Genomic DNA, 19,669 nt, shown 5'->3' with positions numbered 1-19,669 from the left:
CGTTGTAACTTATTGTTTGCATACGTTGCGCTACGTAGAGGCGTCGTTTATTTAAGTTTTGGCGTTTTACCTCAACTTGAATAAATCACCTTTTGCACAAACTGGTGACACCTAGTATAGTATCCTCAGTATAGAAGCTGTGCAATACGCGACCGTCCGCTCAGGGTCGCGTATAGCTTTCTAAAAATGAATTCCATTTCAAACGATTTTGCTTGATCAATGAGGTTGTAAATCCTTTGATCTTTTACGCCCTGCAGTAGTAAAACAAATACTTTGGCGTCGAAATGTCAACTAAAACGCTTTTAAATCAGTCATCCATTCAGGGTCATCAAACTGAAATGCTCTTTCTCTTTCCATCGGCAAAGATTTTCACTTTCGGGTCAAATATTGCCGTGAGAAATTTACCTTTGATAAGCCAAGATACTTTATAGTTGTAAAAAAATATGCTCTATCTCGATGTTCATCAGGATTTTATCCCCCTGATCGAAACAAAATATCATAATATTTTTATTTGGACCGCTTTGGCCGAGCAGCAGGATTTGAAAACTAAAACCGCTATATGCGCTGTAGGCAATCAGGGGCGCTGCGAAATCGAATTTTTGGGAGGACGGAAATTTTCAATTTGCCGATTGGAACTCCAAACTTTATCGAATGATGAGAATTTTGGCGAATGAAACTCCACATTTCGCCGAATGATGTTAATCTTGCCGAATAGAACGCCAAACGTTGCTGAATTATTATAATTTTTCCGAATCATCAGACAAAATTAACCGAATAAGGAACTTTTTGGCAGTGACGTGCGATCGCCCAAACAATCCAAGCAGAGCTTAACTTTGCTTTTTGCAGACGTGTAATGTATTTTCGACCTTCGATAGTGCCCCATTAATCATATTAGCAAATAGATTGCACTCAGAACAATAATCTGGCAGTTTAACTAATTATAGTTTAATTACTAACAGTTTATCTGGCAATGAAACAAAAAGTTGAAACTGTTACAAATATTTTACGCGTTTTAAAAAGATAAATAGGGCTCAATTTTTTCAATGACATTAAGCTTTTATTCTTAATTACATTCTTCTCATATTTTTGATGGCTTTGACTATAATTATGATGAATCATTTTGCAGATTCATTTTAGTAATGTACGTTCTTAAATATTAATGGTTAAAGATGACTAAACTGCGTTCTACTAGACATCGATTTTTATCAATCATTATCGTGAGATTAAAAAAGAAAAAAGGTGTTTTCAATCTTTGATGTTTTTGGTCAAAGCCATTTTCATTGCAAGTAAAATTGATTTTGGGGCTGGACATGAGGCTTCTGATACCGATACAAAATATTCCTGAACATATTCTTCTCTGAACCATAGAGTACGGGCGTGTAGCCATGGGGGGGGGGGTATAGGACTTGAGAGCATGGCTTGACTTTAAACTTCAGAAAAAATTACCCCCTCCCCCAAAGGATTTTTTCTCGCTACGCCACTGGTGGTAATAACGAGCATACCCTTTTTTTTTTCATCGTTATCAGAAGTACTATCTTATTTCCATTACAAAAATGCCAAAAATGCTTTCACTCCATATTTTAGAGCTTGATATCCAATCGAAACAATCATATCAGATAATTTTATTGCTTCATAGCAGTGTTGCCAGATGGTCAAATCAAGATTACCCCAATTCCCATCCAACTTTTCTCCAAAAAGCGATGTTTTCTATCAAAATTCCCCAAATTCGAAAATTATTTTCCCCCTAATATTTTCACAAAATGAATCGACTTCCTGTGTCTCTTGAAAATTTTTCTTCTTCCCCAAATAGCCAAATTTTCTTACAAAATTCCCCAACTTTTTTTTTCTTCCCATTTTCGCTTTTTTTTTTTGTCTTTATCTTTACCTTTCTTTACTAATAATAAAGTTGAAAGTCTCTATGTCTGGATCTCTGTGACTTGCATAGCGCCTAGATGGTTTGGCCGATTTTCATGAAATTTGGCCAAGAATTAATTTGTAGCATGGGGGTGTGCACCTTTAAGCGATTTTTCAAAAATTCGATTTCGTTCTTTTTATCTTCCAATTTTAAGAACATTTTCCCGAGCAAAATTATCATAAGATGGACGAGTAAATTACCAAGTTATCATAACGTGGAACCGTAACGTGGACAAGCCAATTGGCGAGAAATTCATCATGCATTATTTTGTAAATATACAGGGGAACCAAAAGACCTTTTAATTTTCTACTACGGGCAAAGCCGTGCGGTGCCACTAGTCATAAATACAAGCGTCTGACCGAGAGATAAGAAATAACCAAATATTTTTTTTTCTACTCGCATTTACTATTATGCTTCTGTATGTACATTTAAACTATGATTTTTGTATATATTTATCCATGAACGTTCTTCACTTATTTTTACCTGTTTCACGTATCAACTAGTTACTCACGCAGAACATTAATGCCAATTCCGTAGCATAATATTCCACATAATGCGAAATGTGAATTCCATAAATTTGAGCAAAGCTAAACCAACGAACGCTGTTTGATACAAACAATGTAGCTACTACTTCTTGACACGAATTTAAATAGGAAATAGAAGGGTTTTTTCCCCATCTTTTCCCCAAAGAAAAAATTTTTCCCCAAAAAATTCCGCTCAAAATCCATTTTCCCAAAATTTCCCCAGAGAGCAATAGATTTCCCCAAAATGGGGAAATTTCCCCCAATCTGGCAACACTGCCTCATAGTTTTACCTCTTCCAGAAAAAGAAAGGGTGAAGGGGGTAGCTATATTAAATTTTTTTTTAAGTAAAAAAATGAAAGAACCAACCATTATTTAAAATGTGAAAAAAAATATTCAAAACGTACTTTAAAAAAAGAAGAAAAAAAAAAGACCCTGCGAAGTAGCTGCATCACACTATTAATTTTACATGTGAGATATTACATTGGATCGTACCAGTACTGAGAAAAATTTAAAAATGTCTGGAGGGATCAGGTGCAAGTTTGAGCACTCTTTCTACTTTTCAGAAATAAACTCAAGTAGCTCAACAGAAATAATAGTTACAGAGTAGTATGCGATTTATCATACGTAAAAGCTACCTACCCCTAATAACTGCTCCAGTTTCTTTTTTTTACTTTTTTTTTACTTAGAAAATTTAACTACTATTTTGTAACAAAATAAAATGTTGGTGGTGGCTTTTAAAGACAATATTAAGTCACCGAGTAATAAACAGGGCGCCCACGTTTAGCATTCATAACATCTATTTTTGCAACCGTTAGTCCTAGATGAGATGAATACTTCCAAATACAAAAATGATCGAAATAAAATGCAGAATTAAAATGTTAAAAAACTAAAAAAAAAAAAAAAAGTTAAAAAATACGAGTTATAATTTTTTAAACGGTCTCCAAATCTCTAAAATCATAATTTGGGGAAATTTGGAAAAAACGAAGACCAATAGTAGAAGAAACTCTTATCTGATTTATCACAAGAGAAAGAGATAGTAATAGAAGTTCCAGGGTAGCCGAGAGTCAATGTAACCTCCCTGTCAGTTTATTTGCCAGGCCCCCCCTCACCCCATAAAATTTGTCAAATGTATACTATTCCGATTCGGAGCAGAGCCCCCTCAAGGGATGGGTCTCTGTTTTTGATTAGGCAGACATAGCCTTTCGTAAGCTTTGAGTAGTCCTGATAGGTATTGCTGCACGGCATGATTAAGAAAAACTTTTCAATTATCTATCGATTGAATTTTGCACGCATTTTACTAAAAATTTAAAAAGCCCTACTTACATCCCTTTGTTTCTCACTGCCTCAATAATCTTTGCTACTAAGCGATGTGTGTAATGTCTCCTTGCCGAAGAAAGAAATCCTCATCGTGATGTATTACACTCCTATGTTCATTTAGTTTGATTTTTATGCTTATACTTTTTAAAATACGTTATTAAATCGTCGCCTCAGAGCAACCGTAAAATACCAAATCTCAGGAATAACAGTAGATATCCTACTGTTGCTTTGAGACGACGAAATAATGTAAGAAAATTTTTACTTTCTTTTTGAGATTACAGTTTGCTAAAAAATTAATAGCTCATTTATTTTTCTGCACCCAAGTTCCGAAGTAATCGCAAATAATGCTTTCATATTGAATCTGCGAGGGAAAATCAAAAAGTCTTAGCACCTATTTTTTTTTATAGCCAAAATATGGCTGTGAATACAAAGCAAACATATACATTCCCAGCAGTGACATTTCCTTGAACCGTACCAGCCGTATTTGCTTTTTGCTCGAAAGAGCGGAGCTGCTATCAGTCATTTAAGATGACGGTTGTTCTTCAGACATCCACAACTTATGAGCAGCGAAGTGTTATTCGTTTTGTATGGAGCAATGGACAAAAGCCCATAGCAATTCACAAAGCACCTGTAGTCCAGACCTTGCCCTAGTGATTTTCACGTTATCGCTCCACTGAAAAAGTTTCTGGCAGGACAGAGATTCACATGTGACGAAGAAGCCAAGAACGCGGTCTGATGGTGGTTCCACAGGCAGCCGGAAGAATTTACCACAGGGGGATCTCTAATTTAGTGCTGCGATGGGAAAAGTGTCTGAACCGGTGTAGTGACTGTGTGGATAAATAATATAAGGTACGTATTCCACTACATATGTTTGTAAATAATTGTATGTACCTGTTTTTGGCCGTAAACAAATTGGCGCAAAGACTTTTTGATTTGCCCTCGTATGTTGCAATACTTTGAAAACTGTTATTTCGCAGTGTACTTGATCATTTCAACTCTCGCCAATTAAAAATAATTTGTGTCAGATGTAATAAAACTCTAATTTTAGTTAAATAATGCAAGAAAAGAGAAAGACGTTTGAACAAGGTTAGAAACCTTTATATCACTCAATTCACATATAAACAAGTTAATTACAATGGTCCCTTTGTCATATGATCTCGATGGGCAGTTCATACGTTTTTACAAGTATTCACTTCAGAAAGTTCAGTTTCTTGTTAGTTTTATTGCACAAGAGCAAACGCACCTTTCCTTGCCCCTGCATCCTTGGCTATAGTATAGCAGTGTTACTGGCTTTTTAAGTCACTTCATAGCTGAAGCAACACCACTGTTTCTAGCGTGGTGTTGGCCGAAGAAAACGTCTTTCAGTATTAGCGCGCATTTTTTTTTTTTTTTTTTTTTTCCATTTCAAACAAAACTTTTCCTTATTGGCAACTCTGTCTTATCTTTGGACAACCATTTCTTCAAATTGCATGACTTAGGGACATCTGTACAGTTGGCAATGATAAATTATCCTGAAATAGAGAAATGTTTATTAAGTAAGGAAACAAAAGCTAAACATATTAATTTTTTTAACAAACCCAAAATTAATAAATATGAGTTTTACGTGAAATGTTTTCCTTATGATTTAACGGGGAAAAATATTCTGTAAGTCATATGAGAAAGGGAGAAGCAAAGGCATGTAAGTGCCAAATTAGAAGTTTTGGAGATAACCAGTACAAATAATGCAGGAACCTCTCTTCACTATACACTCACCAATCATAAAGTAATGGGGCAAGCGATAGTACTAGTAGCTATGTTAGGGGCTGCAATACAACATGATTTAGAAAAAAAAATCAATGAATGCCTACCTAGGATCTGAATTTTAGATGCGGAGAATCCTAGGATCTGAATTTTAGATTTAAAATTTTAAATCATCCACTTACATTCCTTTGCTTCTCGCTGCATCATTCATAAAGTATGTAATGTACCTTTTAAAACCCCTGACTAACATCACTCTGTAAGCAAGTTTATGAAAACACAGCAACTTTCGTAAAAATATGAACCCCTATGTTCACTTTAAAATTCTTCTTTGTGGGCAAAGTTCGGCAGCAAATAAAATTAGCAAGGTAATGAAACTTTTCCCACGTTTAAAATTTTTTATATGCTCAATCTCCTTTGCAGGATGTTCAATATCTGATATTTCTTGGTCTACCATGCTCTGTCTGATGGTTTTATTGCTATTCATCATCAGATAAATTCAAATAGTTCATTATAAGATGTTTGATGAATATAATATCGAATAATGATATTGCTAATTTGCTAATCAGGCATTTTCGAGAAATGAACTTTCTCAAATTCCATGACAGTAAATCAAATTTTTAATAATGCTAAATAAACTATGAAAATTTAATTTGTTCTGAACATTCTGATAACCTGCGTAATTCGTAGCAAATATGTAATTCCACCCAAGGATTTGTTTTCAAAGGACGAGAAATAATTTTGATAGTGTGTACTTACAGTTTTTTTTTTGAAAACTTCAATATCCGCTGGATCCTCCTCCATATCCGCCGCTACTCTTTCCACCAGATTTTCCTCCCGAAGATCCGCCATATCCGCCTCCAGAAGATCCCCCATAACTACCTCCAGAAGATCCTCCATATCCACCAGATGAAGCTCCACCGCCATAACCTCCAGAAGCTGCTCCTCCTCCATAGCCGCCTGCGGATGGTGCTTCTCCGCCATAGCCTCCTCCGGATTTACCGCCTCCAGCACCCCCGAGAGAAACAGTGTTAAGCTTAATGCCGACGAGAGTTATTCCTTGAAGTCCTCCTCCACTGCTGCCTCCGTAGCCTCCTGAACCTCCACCTGATTTTCCACCGCCATATGAGCCACCTGCAGATGAACCTCCGTAACCGCCTGCTGCAGAAGAGCTACCATATCCACTTCCTCCAGTAGAAGTTCCGTATCCACCTCCTCCGGATGATCCTCCGTATCCTCCACCTCCAGAAGAGCCGCCGTATCCACCACCACCTCCAGTTTTTCCACCACCATATCCGCCACCGGAGCTACCACCATATCCACCTCCACTTGATTTTCCACCTGCGGATTTTCCTCCTCCACCACCAGATTTACCACCGCCATATCCACCTCCTGAAGATCCTCCATATCCTCCTCCACCACCGGATTTACCACCGCCATATCCTCCACCTCCAGCGCTTCCTCCGTATCCGCCAGAGGACTTTCCTCCTCCACTGCTGCCACCATACCCCCCTGAGCCACTTGATTTTCCTCCACCATAACCTCCCCCTACACTTCCACCATAACCTCCTCCACTTGAACTTCCGCCGTATCCACCTGACGATCCCCCGGCAGATTTTCCTCCATATCCTCCTCCACCTCCTCCTTTGCCTTTACCACTGCCTTGTCCTCCCCCATATCCTCCACCTTGTCCACCGCCATATCCGCCTTGTTGACCGCCTCCATATCCACTTTGTTGACCGCCTCCATATCCACCTTGTTGACCGCCTCCGTATCCACTTTGTTGACTGCCTCCATATCCACCTTGTTGACCGCCTCCGTATCCGCCTTGCTGCTGACCTCCTCCATATCCACCTTGCTGCTGACTTCCTCCATATCCACCTTGCGACTGACTTCCTCCATATCCACTTTGTTGACCGCCTCCGTATCCACCTTGCTGACCGCCTCCGTATCCACCTTGTTGACCGCCTTGCTTACCACCTCCGTATCCGCCTTGTTGACCTCCACCGTATCCGCCCTGTTGACCTCCGCCATATCCACCTTGTTGACCGCCACCATATCCTCCTTGTTGAACGCCACCATATCCTCCTTGTTGACCTCCACCGTAGCCTCCTTGTTGACTACCCCCATAGCTTTGTCCTCCACCTTTACCTCCACCGTATCCTCCTGCTTGTCCTCCACCATAACCGCCTTGAGAACCTCCATATCCACCACTTGAACCACCTTTGCTCTTTCCTGCACTGCTACCTCCATAACCTCCACTGGATGCACCCCCGTATCCAGATGCACCAGAATCACCGCCATAACCACCAGCGCTCGCTCCTCCAGAATAACCTCCAGATGATCCACCTTTGCCAGCATCAGCCAGGGCAAAAGTTACTGGGACAGCTAATAGAACAGCGTGTTTTCCTCCGCCACCACCTGAGCTTCCTCCGTAACCGCCTGATGATGATCCACCAGAAGACGCTCCTCCTCCGTATCCACCAGATGAAGCTCCGCCTCCATATCCACCGGATGTCGCTCCGCCACCGTATCCACCAGATGAGGTGCTACCTCCATAGCCACCAGATGAAGCTCCACTTCCGTATCCCCCTGATGAGGCTCCACCACCGTATCCACCGGATGAAGCACCACCACCATATCCACCAGAGGACGCTCCACCTCCATAACCACCAGATGAAGCGCCACCTCCATAACCACCAGATGAGGTTCCACTTTCATAGCCACCAGATGAGGCTCCACCTCCGTACCCGCCGGACGAAGCTCCACCTCCATAACCGCCGGACGAAGCTCCACCTCCATAACCGCCGGACGAAGCTCCACCTCCGTATCCACCAGCATCTCCTCCTCCAAGACTTGCACCTCCGTATCCTGCGTCAAGGGTTCCCCCACCATATCCTCCGGCTTCTCCGCCATATCCTCCGGCATCTCCGCCATAACCACCACTTGCAGCTACAGCTCCTCCTCCATAATTGGTTGCTTCTGCAAGCAAGTCGGAGATGATTTTTGCTGTTTCGATTTCTTCTTTTATGGTTTCAGCTGATTCTTCTTTCTTGGCTTTTTTCGCTGAGATGTGTCCCATGAGGAAACAAGCAGCAAGAAACAACGCTAATATCTAAGAGCAAATGGAAATTGGAAAGATTTTTTTAAATCAAAAAGGGCGTCAAATACAGATTGATATAGAATTATATATCAAGTCAGTTACGAAAGCATGATATTAGGATATAAATTGAGAGCATTTCACTAAATTTGTATAACCGCAAAAGATGGCGAAAGAAGAATAGAAAAGATGCCATTTTTACAATTTCACGATTTTCTTTTTCCAATTTACAAAATACCCACAATTTCCATTTTATTAATGATCTCATATCATATTAACAAGTAAATAAAAATTCAATAAAAATGTCTTTTTGGAATGATAACGCATTGTTAATAAATGGCGCAATGTTGTGAATGAATATTTAAGTTAGATAAAAGAAAACATGGCATATGACTGAAACGTTAAATTATTCTAAAATTTAAACTTCATATAATGTTTGCTCAAAGAAAGTTAATTACCGTAAACATCATCAACTTTTGATTTAATTTGACTATACTTCTTAAGCTTATTAGTAAAAAGGCTGCACCTCAAATCGGCTTTTTTTTTTCAGGAAGAGCATTAGAAAATATGAAATTATTTTTTCCAAAATCAAATTATCATTTTAACTTAGGTGTTCCAGAAGTTAAATGGCATTTTGGGTTGTATAATCTTTTGTGGATAGTATTATTACTTTTAAATTAATGTGCACTTTTGACCAATTATTGTAAAATTATTTTACACTTCAGTTCTAGTCATTATTGGTATTACGATATGCAAATTAAGATATACTAAAAATATACGAAGATAAACTCAGTAGTTATCCAGTGCGTACTATTTTTACTAGCCCTCGAAATCTCTCTGCTTTGGAAAGCTGCCTTGTGCAATGCGAAAAATGGAAATCGAAGCGTTTTGCAAATAGTCAGCACTCCAATTAGCAATTATCGTTTTACTCAATTAAAATTTTAACCAGTCAAACTTTGCGTACGTTTTAGCATATTTGCTGATTTTTACACAAAAAGCGTAAAAATTACGGATTTTAATTATTGTTATGCTTTTACTCGCCAGTCCTGCCTTTTAAGCATTTCGAAATCCGATTGCATCCGCTTCCGCAAAACGCACTCACTTTTGTTTACTATGCGATTGTACAGCTTAGACATTAATAACTTTGTGCTGTCCATTATTTTCATCCCTTCCTATATTTTATCCTCTTTTGATGACGACTTACTCACTCGTCTTTTTCCCACTCCCATTCAAAACTTTCTATCCCGTTGCTTCCGAGCTAATTCAAGCCAATAGCATTCGCTAAATTTAGCTTTAAAGTTTACCAAAGATATAGTTACTGAATATTTCAATGAAATTAATTTTTTATAATTATTAAAATTGTTTACTATGCCGACAGATTTATGAAGTCAAAGGACATTTTTCTAGAAATAATGCGCAGAACTCTAGAAAATTTGTGAGTTATTCAAATGCAACAGGTCGAGGCTCTTGCGTCAAAAAAACCAACCATCAAATGCATCAGTTATTTTCAGCCTTTCTTAAAAATATGACAATCATGTGAGCTATTATAACTATGACATTTGACTTATGGTCACTTTAAGAATTATGATAGCTCTCGAAAATGCTTTGATTAAAAAATCAGTCTTTTTGAGTGATGGAAAAAAGGCAATGTTTTTCCGGGAATTGCAAAAATAATTATTTTTGCATATTTAAGCCGTTTTAATAATAAAAAACATAAAGTTTTTTATTATTAAAACGGCTTAAGTGTTTTTGAGATTTCCCCAAGTTGGCAACTGTTTTAGTGAAAGTGATCAAAAAATCAAAACGAAGGAGAAAGTAAATTATCATCAAAATAAAATAAAACAGGAAAGTAAAAGTTAAATTTGCGCTGCACAGTTTCACCTCTGCCACTCCCAGAATAACGAAACTTATCTTATATTGAGGAGAGAAGATCTAACACGCAGCACTAATTGAAGCTCAAAGAACGAAACAACTGATGTTATTCCTATTTTTACATCACTCTTTTTTTTTTTTTTTTGTCTTGCGGAAGAACCTTTTGTCCGGTTGTTATTCTTAATAATAAAAATCTTTTATTCTAGAGGTCAAAAGTGATCGCTTTTACAGGTTGAGTGGCTTCCAATTTCTCCCCTTCATTGATCACTTCCTTTTCATGAATGAGCGGGAAAAGGCTATGCCCTATTTCACCCTGTTATCGTCTGCATCGATTTCACTTTCGATATTCGTTTGTATTCTCCGCTATAAAGAATTGGATTTCGATTTTTTTTTTCTTATCCGATGACTGGTGGTGCGAAACGGAATCTTTTGATACTCCTTAACGTTCTTTCGGAACAGTAATAAAGGAATTAATCTTATTCAAACAATTGTTTGGGTGAATTAAATGGGTGATGCGAGACCATTAAAGGTTTCTTTTAGTAGTTTTTATTTTCTTTTATGTAAGCGTTTTTCAAACAAAGTATTAGTTCTGTTGTTTACATTTGTTAGTTTAATTAGTTATTTATCTTATTCAAAATAAAATTAAATTTCAACACAAAGAAAAAAAACTGCAATAAAAGAGAAAAATTCCCCGGGCACATTTGGTAGGTTCTAAAAAGTACACATGCATTAAAAATCAGAATCACGTAGCAAAAACTGAGTCAAGCGAACTTTTGCGCTTTGTATTTCAAATAAAAAATATCGTTTAAAAATAGGGAAAAAACAGTTGGAGCTTTTAAAATATTACATGCGAGTGTTTTGTTGTTTTTTACTAATGCAAAATGTCAAATATCCTAATGTTAAAATTAAAATGGTAGCATACATCTCTTCTTTCGCCATTTCATCCTTTTAGAAATAGGATCAGTTTTTTTTTTAAATAGAAAAAATGCAGCAAACAAGAACAAGCAAAAAATAAGTGAGGAGAACATAGGCCATAAAATATTTTAAATACCAAAAAGTACATGTCATTTGATTTATATGCGACGAAATGCAGTTTACTTGCACAAATTATTGTGAAAATAGAAAAATGGGATAGAATACGTTACGAAACTTCATCTTTTAATGTTCAAACAGACTCAGAGAATTTAACTAAAGAAACTTTTAATTCAGAAAATTTATATAGTATAAACAAATTGTGAGATATCTTTTAATTATGCTATTAATCAATTATTAAAGATTTAAACATCTTACGAGTTCAAGATCCTTGCTTGAAATACATTTCACGCCGCTGACCATCGACTAAATACGTTATTAACATTAAAGGAAAAATAGAACATGGAAGCTGACTTTAGCACATGTGTTCGAAGCAGATCTTTAAAAAGCAACTTTTATCGTTTTTATGTACCAAAGAGAAAGAGAGGGAGAGATAACAAACAATTTATCTCACTATAATGAGCCAAAGAAAGAGATAGAAAGTAAGAGAGAGAAAAAATAATTCAACTCGTTATTGTGAGTAAAGAAAGAAAGAGAGAGAGAGCAAATAATTTATTTCGTTATCATGGGCCAAAAAATAAATAGAGAGAGATAACAAATAATTTATCCTGTTATTATGAGCCAGCAAAAGAGGTAGAGACAGAGAACCAATAATTTAATCTCGTTATTATGATCCAAAGAAAGAGAGAGAGAGAGAGAGAACAAATATTTTTTCTTGTTATTATGAAGCAGAGAAAGAGATAGAGAGTGAGAGAACAAATAATTTATGTCATTATTACGAGCCAAAGAAAGAGATAGAGAGAGAGAACAAATAGTTCATCTTTTTATTATGAGTCAAAGAAAGAAATAGAGAGAGAGAGAGCAAAAGTAATTTTTTGTTATGAGCCAGAGAAAGATATAAAGAGAGAGAGAGAGAACAAATAATTTATATTTCTTTATTATGAGCCAACGAAAGAAATGGAGAGAGAGAAAGAATAAATAATTTTTCTTGTTATTATGAGCCAGAGAAAAAGATAGATAGAGAGAGAGAGAACAAATAATTTATCTCGTTATTATGAGCCAAAGAAAGAAATAGAGAGAGAGAGAAAACAATTTATCTCGTTATTATGTACCAAAGAGAGAGAGAGAGAGAGAGAAAGTAAACTGACTCTTGACTATTACTTTTGAAAAAAACATTTTCACTTTCGTTAAAATGCAATAACTATTAGAAACAAAACAATTACAAAACTAGAACGTAGCAAAAACACATAAAGTTACAAAATGGTAAAATTAACTTGCACCAACATAGTTTAATACATTGTAATATTATTTGATGATACTTCATTGTAACAAATTAAATTTGAAATTGGTGAGAATTAAAGAAGAAGCAAAAAACGAAAGTAAAATAAATTAAATAAATAAATGAGCAAAAAAAAAAAAAAAAAAAAAATGATGCAGAAAATATAGAATGATGAAAAATGCATAATAATTAACGATTAAATAATTTTCAGAATGAATTAACTAAAAAATCTTAATTTTCTAGCTCAGTTATTGCTCTTGGCAAAAATTTGATACATGTTCAAACAGTAAAGGATTTCTGAAGGGGACAGAGTTAATAATTACAAAATGTAGCATTATAGTTTTGAAAAGAAAAGAAAAACAATTTAGAAAAGTAATTGTTGTATTTAAATTATATATTTTCAGTTTAAAAAACATTTGGAAAGTTCAGAAACATAGTAACTGTCCTAAAAACTTTGAACAATTTATAATTTAAAATTATAGATTAACAGTTGGGATTAATATTTTTACGGATTTAATATTATTTTATCTGATTAAATGATTCTATGATTTAATATGATTTATGATTAATGAGGATTTATTGTAACTAGTTGTATTTATAAAACTATTAGATTAAAAACTAGGATAGGATAAAATTTGCTATTTTGGGAATGAGTGTAAAACACAGGGAAGTTTTTGAAAATTTTCATCGCATCGTTGGACAAACGAAGTGTTATTCCATCAGATATTTTGGAAAAAGTAGGGAATAGTAACAAGTTTTAATTAAACCCGTTGAATGGTTTTTGAATATGAATTAGTTTTAATGCAGAAGAAGATGATTGGAGTTGAGCATTTGCAAAAATGAAACATATGTATAGAATTCAACAAGGTGTGAGGAGATAAATTTTTGGTGATCGCAGAAAATTTCAGAAATCTTAATGGAAATAATATAAATGACAGGAGGTCAATTTCTGAAATTTAGGTGGCTTTAATCTTCTGTGAATGCTTATTGCACAAATTGAAAAATGCAACGTAGATTATTAGTTATAGAAATATATACAGTTGTGGAAAATACTGTGATTGGAAGATCTAACATTCATAAAATATCTCAACTGTAATGCTACTTTATTTAAACGAAAGCAGATGATTTTAAGATATAAATAAGGTAAGATATCGATTTTTAAATTATAAAGCAGCTACGAAATCAATATAATTTAATTGAAATAATTAATTTAAATTAAATGTTTTTAATGAATACCAAAATAATAAGTCTACGAAGTTTGAAAAATTTTAAATTTTAGTTTGCAATTTGCTTTTTGAATTTATATCACTCGATAGCATTTTTAATTAAAAAAAGTTGAAAAATTAACACTTTCGTTTAGAACAAACAAGCGATATAACAGGAGCAGTATTATATCGAAGTATCCTTTTATCCGGGAAGATGCACAAGTCAATTGATTATATCCGAGGAGTTCAAAGGTAAAGAACCTACCTTCCGCGATGCCATGTTGAGGCCGGTTCGCAGAAGTGATCACAGTGGGGAATGTTTGAATGCCTTTCCAAACGAACGGTCCCGCTTTATATATCTGACAAAAACTCGAACAAAGGCATGGAGAACAGCGATGACGAAATAGAACCCCCTTATTTTTCTTCATTTTTTATTTTTAAAGTAGCACCCTCAGTCCCCGCCTCCGTCAAAATTTTCAGCGCATCCCGCCAACCAATGACAGTCCGCGGGCTTCAGGTTTGTCCAAACTAGGTTAGCAGGACCGTAGGTTAGCACGCTACGGAGAGCTAGCTAACCACACGAGTTTTCGTTGTCTGATGATATTTTGGTTTCCGTTATTATTATTTTTATGTCTTTTTTTTTCTTCCTCTCTCTCTCTCTTCATCCCTTCCTCCTGACTGTGTTAATCTTTCACCTGTTGTATCTCTCCCGTGACGTAAAAATCAGGCTTTCGCATCCTCCCCCCTTCCAATTTTGCTTTCGCTTTTAACAATCAAAAGTTTCCTGATGGGCAACTGGTTTTGCCGTCCAGTCTTCATTTCGGTCGTTTTCTCTCTCTCTCTCTCTCTTTTTTTTTTTTTTTTTTTTTTTTTGTGGTGGTGGTGGATAGCGAGGGAATAGTCTTCTTAACCTCGGGGTTGTGAATGTCATCCGTGAATTACAGGCGCTCGTTAATGCTTTTGTTTTTGTTTTATTTCCTTTTAAAGTTTGGGAAAAAACTACCATTTTATTTCCCTCATTGATCAAGTACCGGGTTTTGCATTGTAGCTTCAGGGTCGATGGAATTTTTTCAAAAATAAATGTATGCATATAGATGGGGTTCTTTGGGATACCTTGAGGAAACCGGAAAGATTGCTTAAAATAAATTCTCTGGATTAATATTTTTGGAAATTTTTCTTTCCAAAAGGTAATTGTGAAAGATACCATTTTAGAGAAAATTCGTGAGCATGACTCTGTTTCTATGTGATTATTTTTAGTTATTTATATCATTTTTGCTCAAAGCAAAATTTTGGAATATTTCGTGTTTTGAAAGGGAAAAATTTAGCGAATACTTTCGGCAGGCAATTATAATATCTTATGTGCATTAAACAAAAAAGTTTTTTTTTTGTTTTTGTTATTAGAAATAGCAGCTTTTATGCTACTCAGACAGTCTAGCAGTCCTTAAAAATATTTTTAACAAAGTGATCATATTTGAAAAGAAATTTCATTAAACTACTATCACAGCCAGAATTTACTTTTGGAGTGGAGGGGGGGGGGGAAGGGGAGATTCATAGCAGACCTTACCTGCACATTAACTGCCATATTATCGCAGGAAATAGTGTTAAAAACAAAAGCTCCCTCCCCTTAGCTGCATCCCTGAGGCATTACTGTTCATTTAAGTTTATTATTGCATTGTGATAGTCACAATAAGTTAGGCAGGATAATTTGCTTGCACACAGTATTGTTCAGTTGAGTATTTGTTAATGCAGTGAAAAAGGGCGAAATTTCTTTTGTAGTCAGTTAGTGGTAGTCAAATGTTGAATATCGTTTCTCATATCCGTTAAAACAAAACATAGTTAAGATTTCTTTAACCCTTAACTGGTGAAGCGGGGTGTCCCACACCCCAGAATTGGGCCTCTTATAATAAAAATTTATGTAGTGTTTTCATGCATTATTTTATATGTATATTAGCGTGTACAAAAGAGTAGTTTTATGACTCTAAATTAAAAAAATCCCGTTGGATGTTTCTAAAATTCTAAAAATTTAGTCATTGTTTTTAATATGCGAAAATATAACGTTTCCCGTATGTGCTGGTGAAAATCCTTAATTGGAATTCCTGAGCATTAAAGGACCTCTGTGCCAAATTTGGTAAATATCCGACGTAAACTGGGGATCTGTATAAGGAACATACACACACACACACACGCACATCGATCATATTTTCCTTTTTTAATTTGCCAAATTTAGTTGAGAATGTTGGGTTACATACACTCCACCTCACCATTTACATCACAAAAAAATCAAATCACCAGTGAAGGGTTAATAGGAAGTTTTTTTTATCCAGCATGGGAAGTGTCTTTATGCACAACTCAATGCGTGTAAAACTTCTAGGACTCAAATAAAACAAACTATTCCCTAAAAAATGTTAAACGTTTTTCTGTGCAGTTGCTTATTTTGGAAGTCATTACTCTGTTTTTTTTTTTTTTTTTTTTTTTTTTTTTTTTTTTTTTTTGGAAGGTTGTAGCATTTTCAGGTACATATAAAAGGTTGGACGAAAAATGTTAGCCGTTAAAAATAAAAAGAACATTAGATCTATTTTTGACAATAAAGAACACAAATCAAACAGCAAAAATAAAATAAAAATATGCAAATCAACCGAAACATTTAAAAAAAATTTGGAATTTACATAAAATAAACAAAGTATGGTGATTTTAATGAGGAAAATAATGATTATACACCAAAAAGAGCGAAAAAATAAATATTAAAGTTAAGAGAAAGCAAGGGATAAAAAGAAAATAAGAGAGAGATGAAGAGAGGAAGAAAAAAAGGTAGACGACAAATTAATGTGTGTCCTTAAGGATTTCATCTAGATTTTTAAAACATTGTTTTTATTTAAAACATTTTTTAAAAACTTTCTATGCTCTGTACTTGATTGTAGCATATTTCTAAAAGTTTAAGACTTGAATGAATTCCAGTGTCCTTTCCGGAAAAAAAAGCAGTAGTAAAGGTGCGAAATTGTGATGTTAAATACAAGATACTGCTTAAAAACATGATACACATTTTAAAAGAAGAAAAACTTTTAAAGCGGACAAGATGGGGAAAATGAATTGCAAATGAACTTGTTGTTTGAACAACACGTTGCAAATGAATTTATTTAAATATCTTGTATGTAAAAAATTCTTTAGATCTTATTTAAAGAGCAATTCTTCATAATTACCGTATTTAAGAGCTCATTCAATATCAATGAATAAAAACAAAGCTTGAATATTCACATCAAACAATGCAAAACTCAATGATCCGAAGAAAAAAAAAACAATTTAATGGAGGCATACTGTGAGCCCTTCTTTTTGTACACTAAATTTATATTCTAAAAAGAACGAGCTGATGTGTGCATCACATGACTTCCTTTTACTCCAATTTAATGTCATTTACCCATTATTGGATATTTTAATGTGATTCAATTGTTTACTCTCTAAATGTCACCAACAATGGCCAAATTAAAACCAAATTTAAAAAAAAAAAATTGCCAAATTTGTCGGCAGGCTGGCGACAAATCTTGGCGACCAAAAAAGGTGATATATCGCCAATTGTCCGACAAATTATAACACCACTTGAGTTTACATCAAATTAACAATGATTTGCCCCAAAAAGGGGCAAAAGACCCCCTTAGGAACATCCGAATGCAACCAAAAGAGAAGGTGCACAACTAGGTCCCACTAGGAGTCTACGTACCAAATTTCAACTTTCTAGGACATACCGTTTTTGAGTTATGCGAGATACATACACACATACGCACATACATACGTACATACAGACGTCACGAGAAAATTCGTAGTAACTCAGGGGTCGTCAAAATGGATATTTCGGGTGTCTGTAGGTTCCTAGGCATTTTTCCACGTGTGGTCGGGTCGAAAAAAAACTCAACATTCATTCGGGGGTGAGAAAAATGGAAATTAAGGCCGATTTTTGAGTGAAATTTTTTTCGCGAATACAATACTTCCTTTTTTATAAAAGGAAGTAAAAAGAGGAAAAGAAAGAAGCGGACGAAATAAAAAAAAAGTATTTTTACCTGCAGTGTTGTCCGTCGCAATAGGTTTTTTGTGGCCCCTTTTGCCAGTCAATAAACTATATAAAACAATTATCATGCAGATTTTTGAATCTTCTTTAGGGCCCCTATGGTCATAAGGACCTCTCGCACTTGCGGCAGGGTAAATCCGCCGTTGTTTACAAGCAGAATATTTACTGCCAGAGGCGCGATTTTTGAAAATAATTTTTCAAGCAATGGCTCATCTCTATCGCTTATAAAATAATATTAAATCATAATTATAAAATAACATTGAATCATAAATCAAATTATGTAATTAAAAGGCGTTAAAAATACTACGGTAAAGTAAAATAAATAGCAATCTTGATTGCTTAAAAGAAGACAATATATAATTAAGTAAAAAAAACAATATAAATAAGATGCTTACAGTCCTTTAAAGTAACTTAAATTAATTATTCTTAGGCGTTGTGGTGAGTTCCGTAACTGAAACCCCAATGGATGAGTTTTAGGGCTATAAGTCCTTACTACTTCATCCGGCAGTCGCATATAAACGCACATAATCTACACAAAATTTCTTTTACTCGTGCACACGTTTCCTTTTTATTAGTAACTTACGGTACCCGCACGGCTTTGCTCGTAGTAGAAAATTAAAAGGTCATTTGGTTCGGTTGTATATTTACAAATAACTGCATGATGAATTTATCGCCAATTAACTATGTTTATTTGCTCGCATATGGTAGTTTACATATCCACGTTATGGTAATTTATTCGTCCACGATATGATAATTTGCACGGTAAAATGGTCTTAAAATTGAAATAGAAAAAGAACGAAATCGAATTTTCGAAAAATCGCTTTTAGGTGCTCACCCCTATGCTACGAACTAATTTTGTGTTAATTTTCATGAAAATCGACAGAACGGTCCAGACGCTATGCGCGTAACAGACATTCAGACATCCAGAAACACAGACTTCCAGCTTTATTATTAGTAAAGAAAAGCAGTTACTCTTGGTTTGCTTTTTGAGACTGATACGAAATGGGAATTTAACATGTAGTTAACGTTTTTCACCTCTGATGCTACAAAGAAGGGGGTTTTGAGTTTGACGTGTTTGTGTATCTGCCAGTGGCATCGTAGCTCCTGAATGGATGACTCGATCTTATTTTTTTTTTGTTCGAAGGGTGAATTGTTTGATAGTGTTCTTAGCTTGAGCTCATCTTTTTATCACTATAATTAGTGAAGATATTATTGAAAACAGCGAAAATTAGCATTTTTCACAATTTTGTTAGTGAAAACTTGCTCCCTCACTTTAAATATAGGTACCAATCAATTGAAAAATTTTTCTGCGTACGATGGGAGCTCGATTGAAACTTCTGAATACCATAGGACTCGAACTATAATCTATTTAGGAAATTTTAAATTATAGAATTTTCAATTTTCTTTCTTGATTTTGACTTGACGTTCCATTTTTTTTTTTTTTTTTTTTTTGATATTTCTTTTGTTTAACGATTTTCCATGATTTCTTGTAAAAAATTTAATTTACTTAAACTGTATATGTATTCTGTCCCCTCGCAAGGTTCACGGCTCACCTAAATACGAGCTGCGGTAGTTGAAGTCGAAGTTTTTTTCTTTTAATTTTTAAGGGACTCATCATAACGTTATAGTTT

The 19,669-nt window shown here is 35.1% G+C and overlaps 1 protein-coding gene across 1 annotated transcript; it reads right to left on the bottom strand.

The window, feature by feature from the left end:
* Positions 1-4,867: 4,867 nt before the first annotated feature.
* Positions 4,868-14,378, bottom strand: LOC129217277 (uncharacterized). The gene is made up of 3 exons (XM_054851547.1): positions 14,247-14,378; positions 6,253-8,608; positions 4,868-5,267 (listed from the first exon to the last, which is right to left on the bottom strand). Exons 1-2 carry the CDS (start codon positions 14,259-14,261, stop codon positions 6,272-6,274), a joined length of 2,352 nt encoding a protein of 783 aa, XP_054707522.1. The 5' UTR covers positions 14,262-14,378; the 3' UTR covers positions 4,868-5,267; positions 6,253-6,271.
* Between the last annotated feature and the right edge of the window lie 5,291 nt (positions 14,379-19,669).

Source organism: Uloborus diversus, chromosome 2 (assembly GCF_026930045.1).
Source record: "Uloborus diversus isolate 005 chromosome 2, Udiv.v.3.1, whole genome shotgun sequence".
Classification (NCBI taxonomy): Eukaryota; Metazoa; Arthropoda; class Arachnida; order Araneae; family Uloboridae; genus Uloborus; species Uloborus diversus.
The sequence above is the reverse complement of the archived record's forward strand: the minus strand, read 5'-3'. Positions and strand labels throughout refer to the sequence as shown.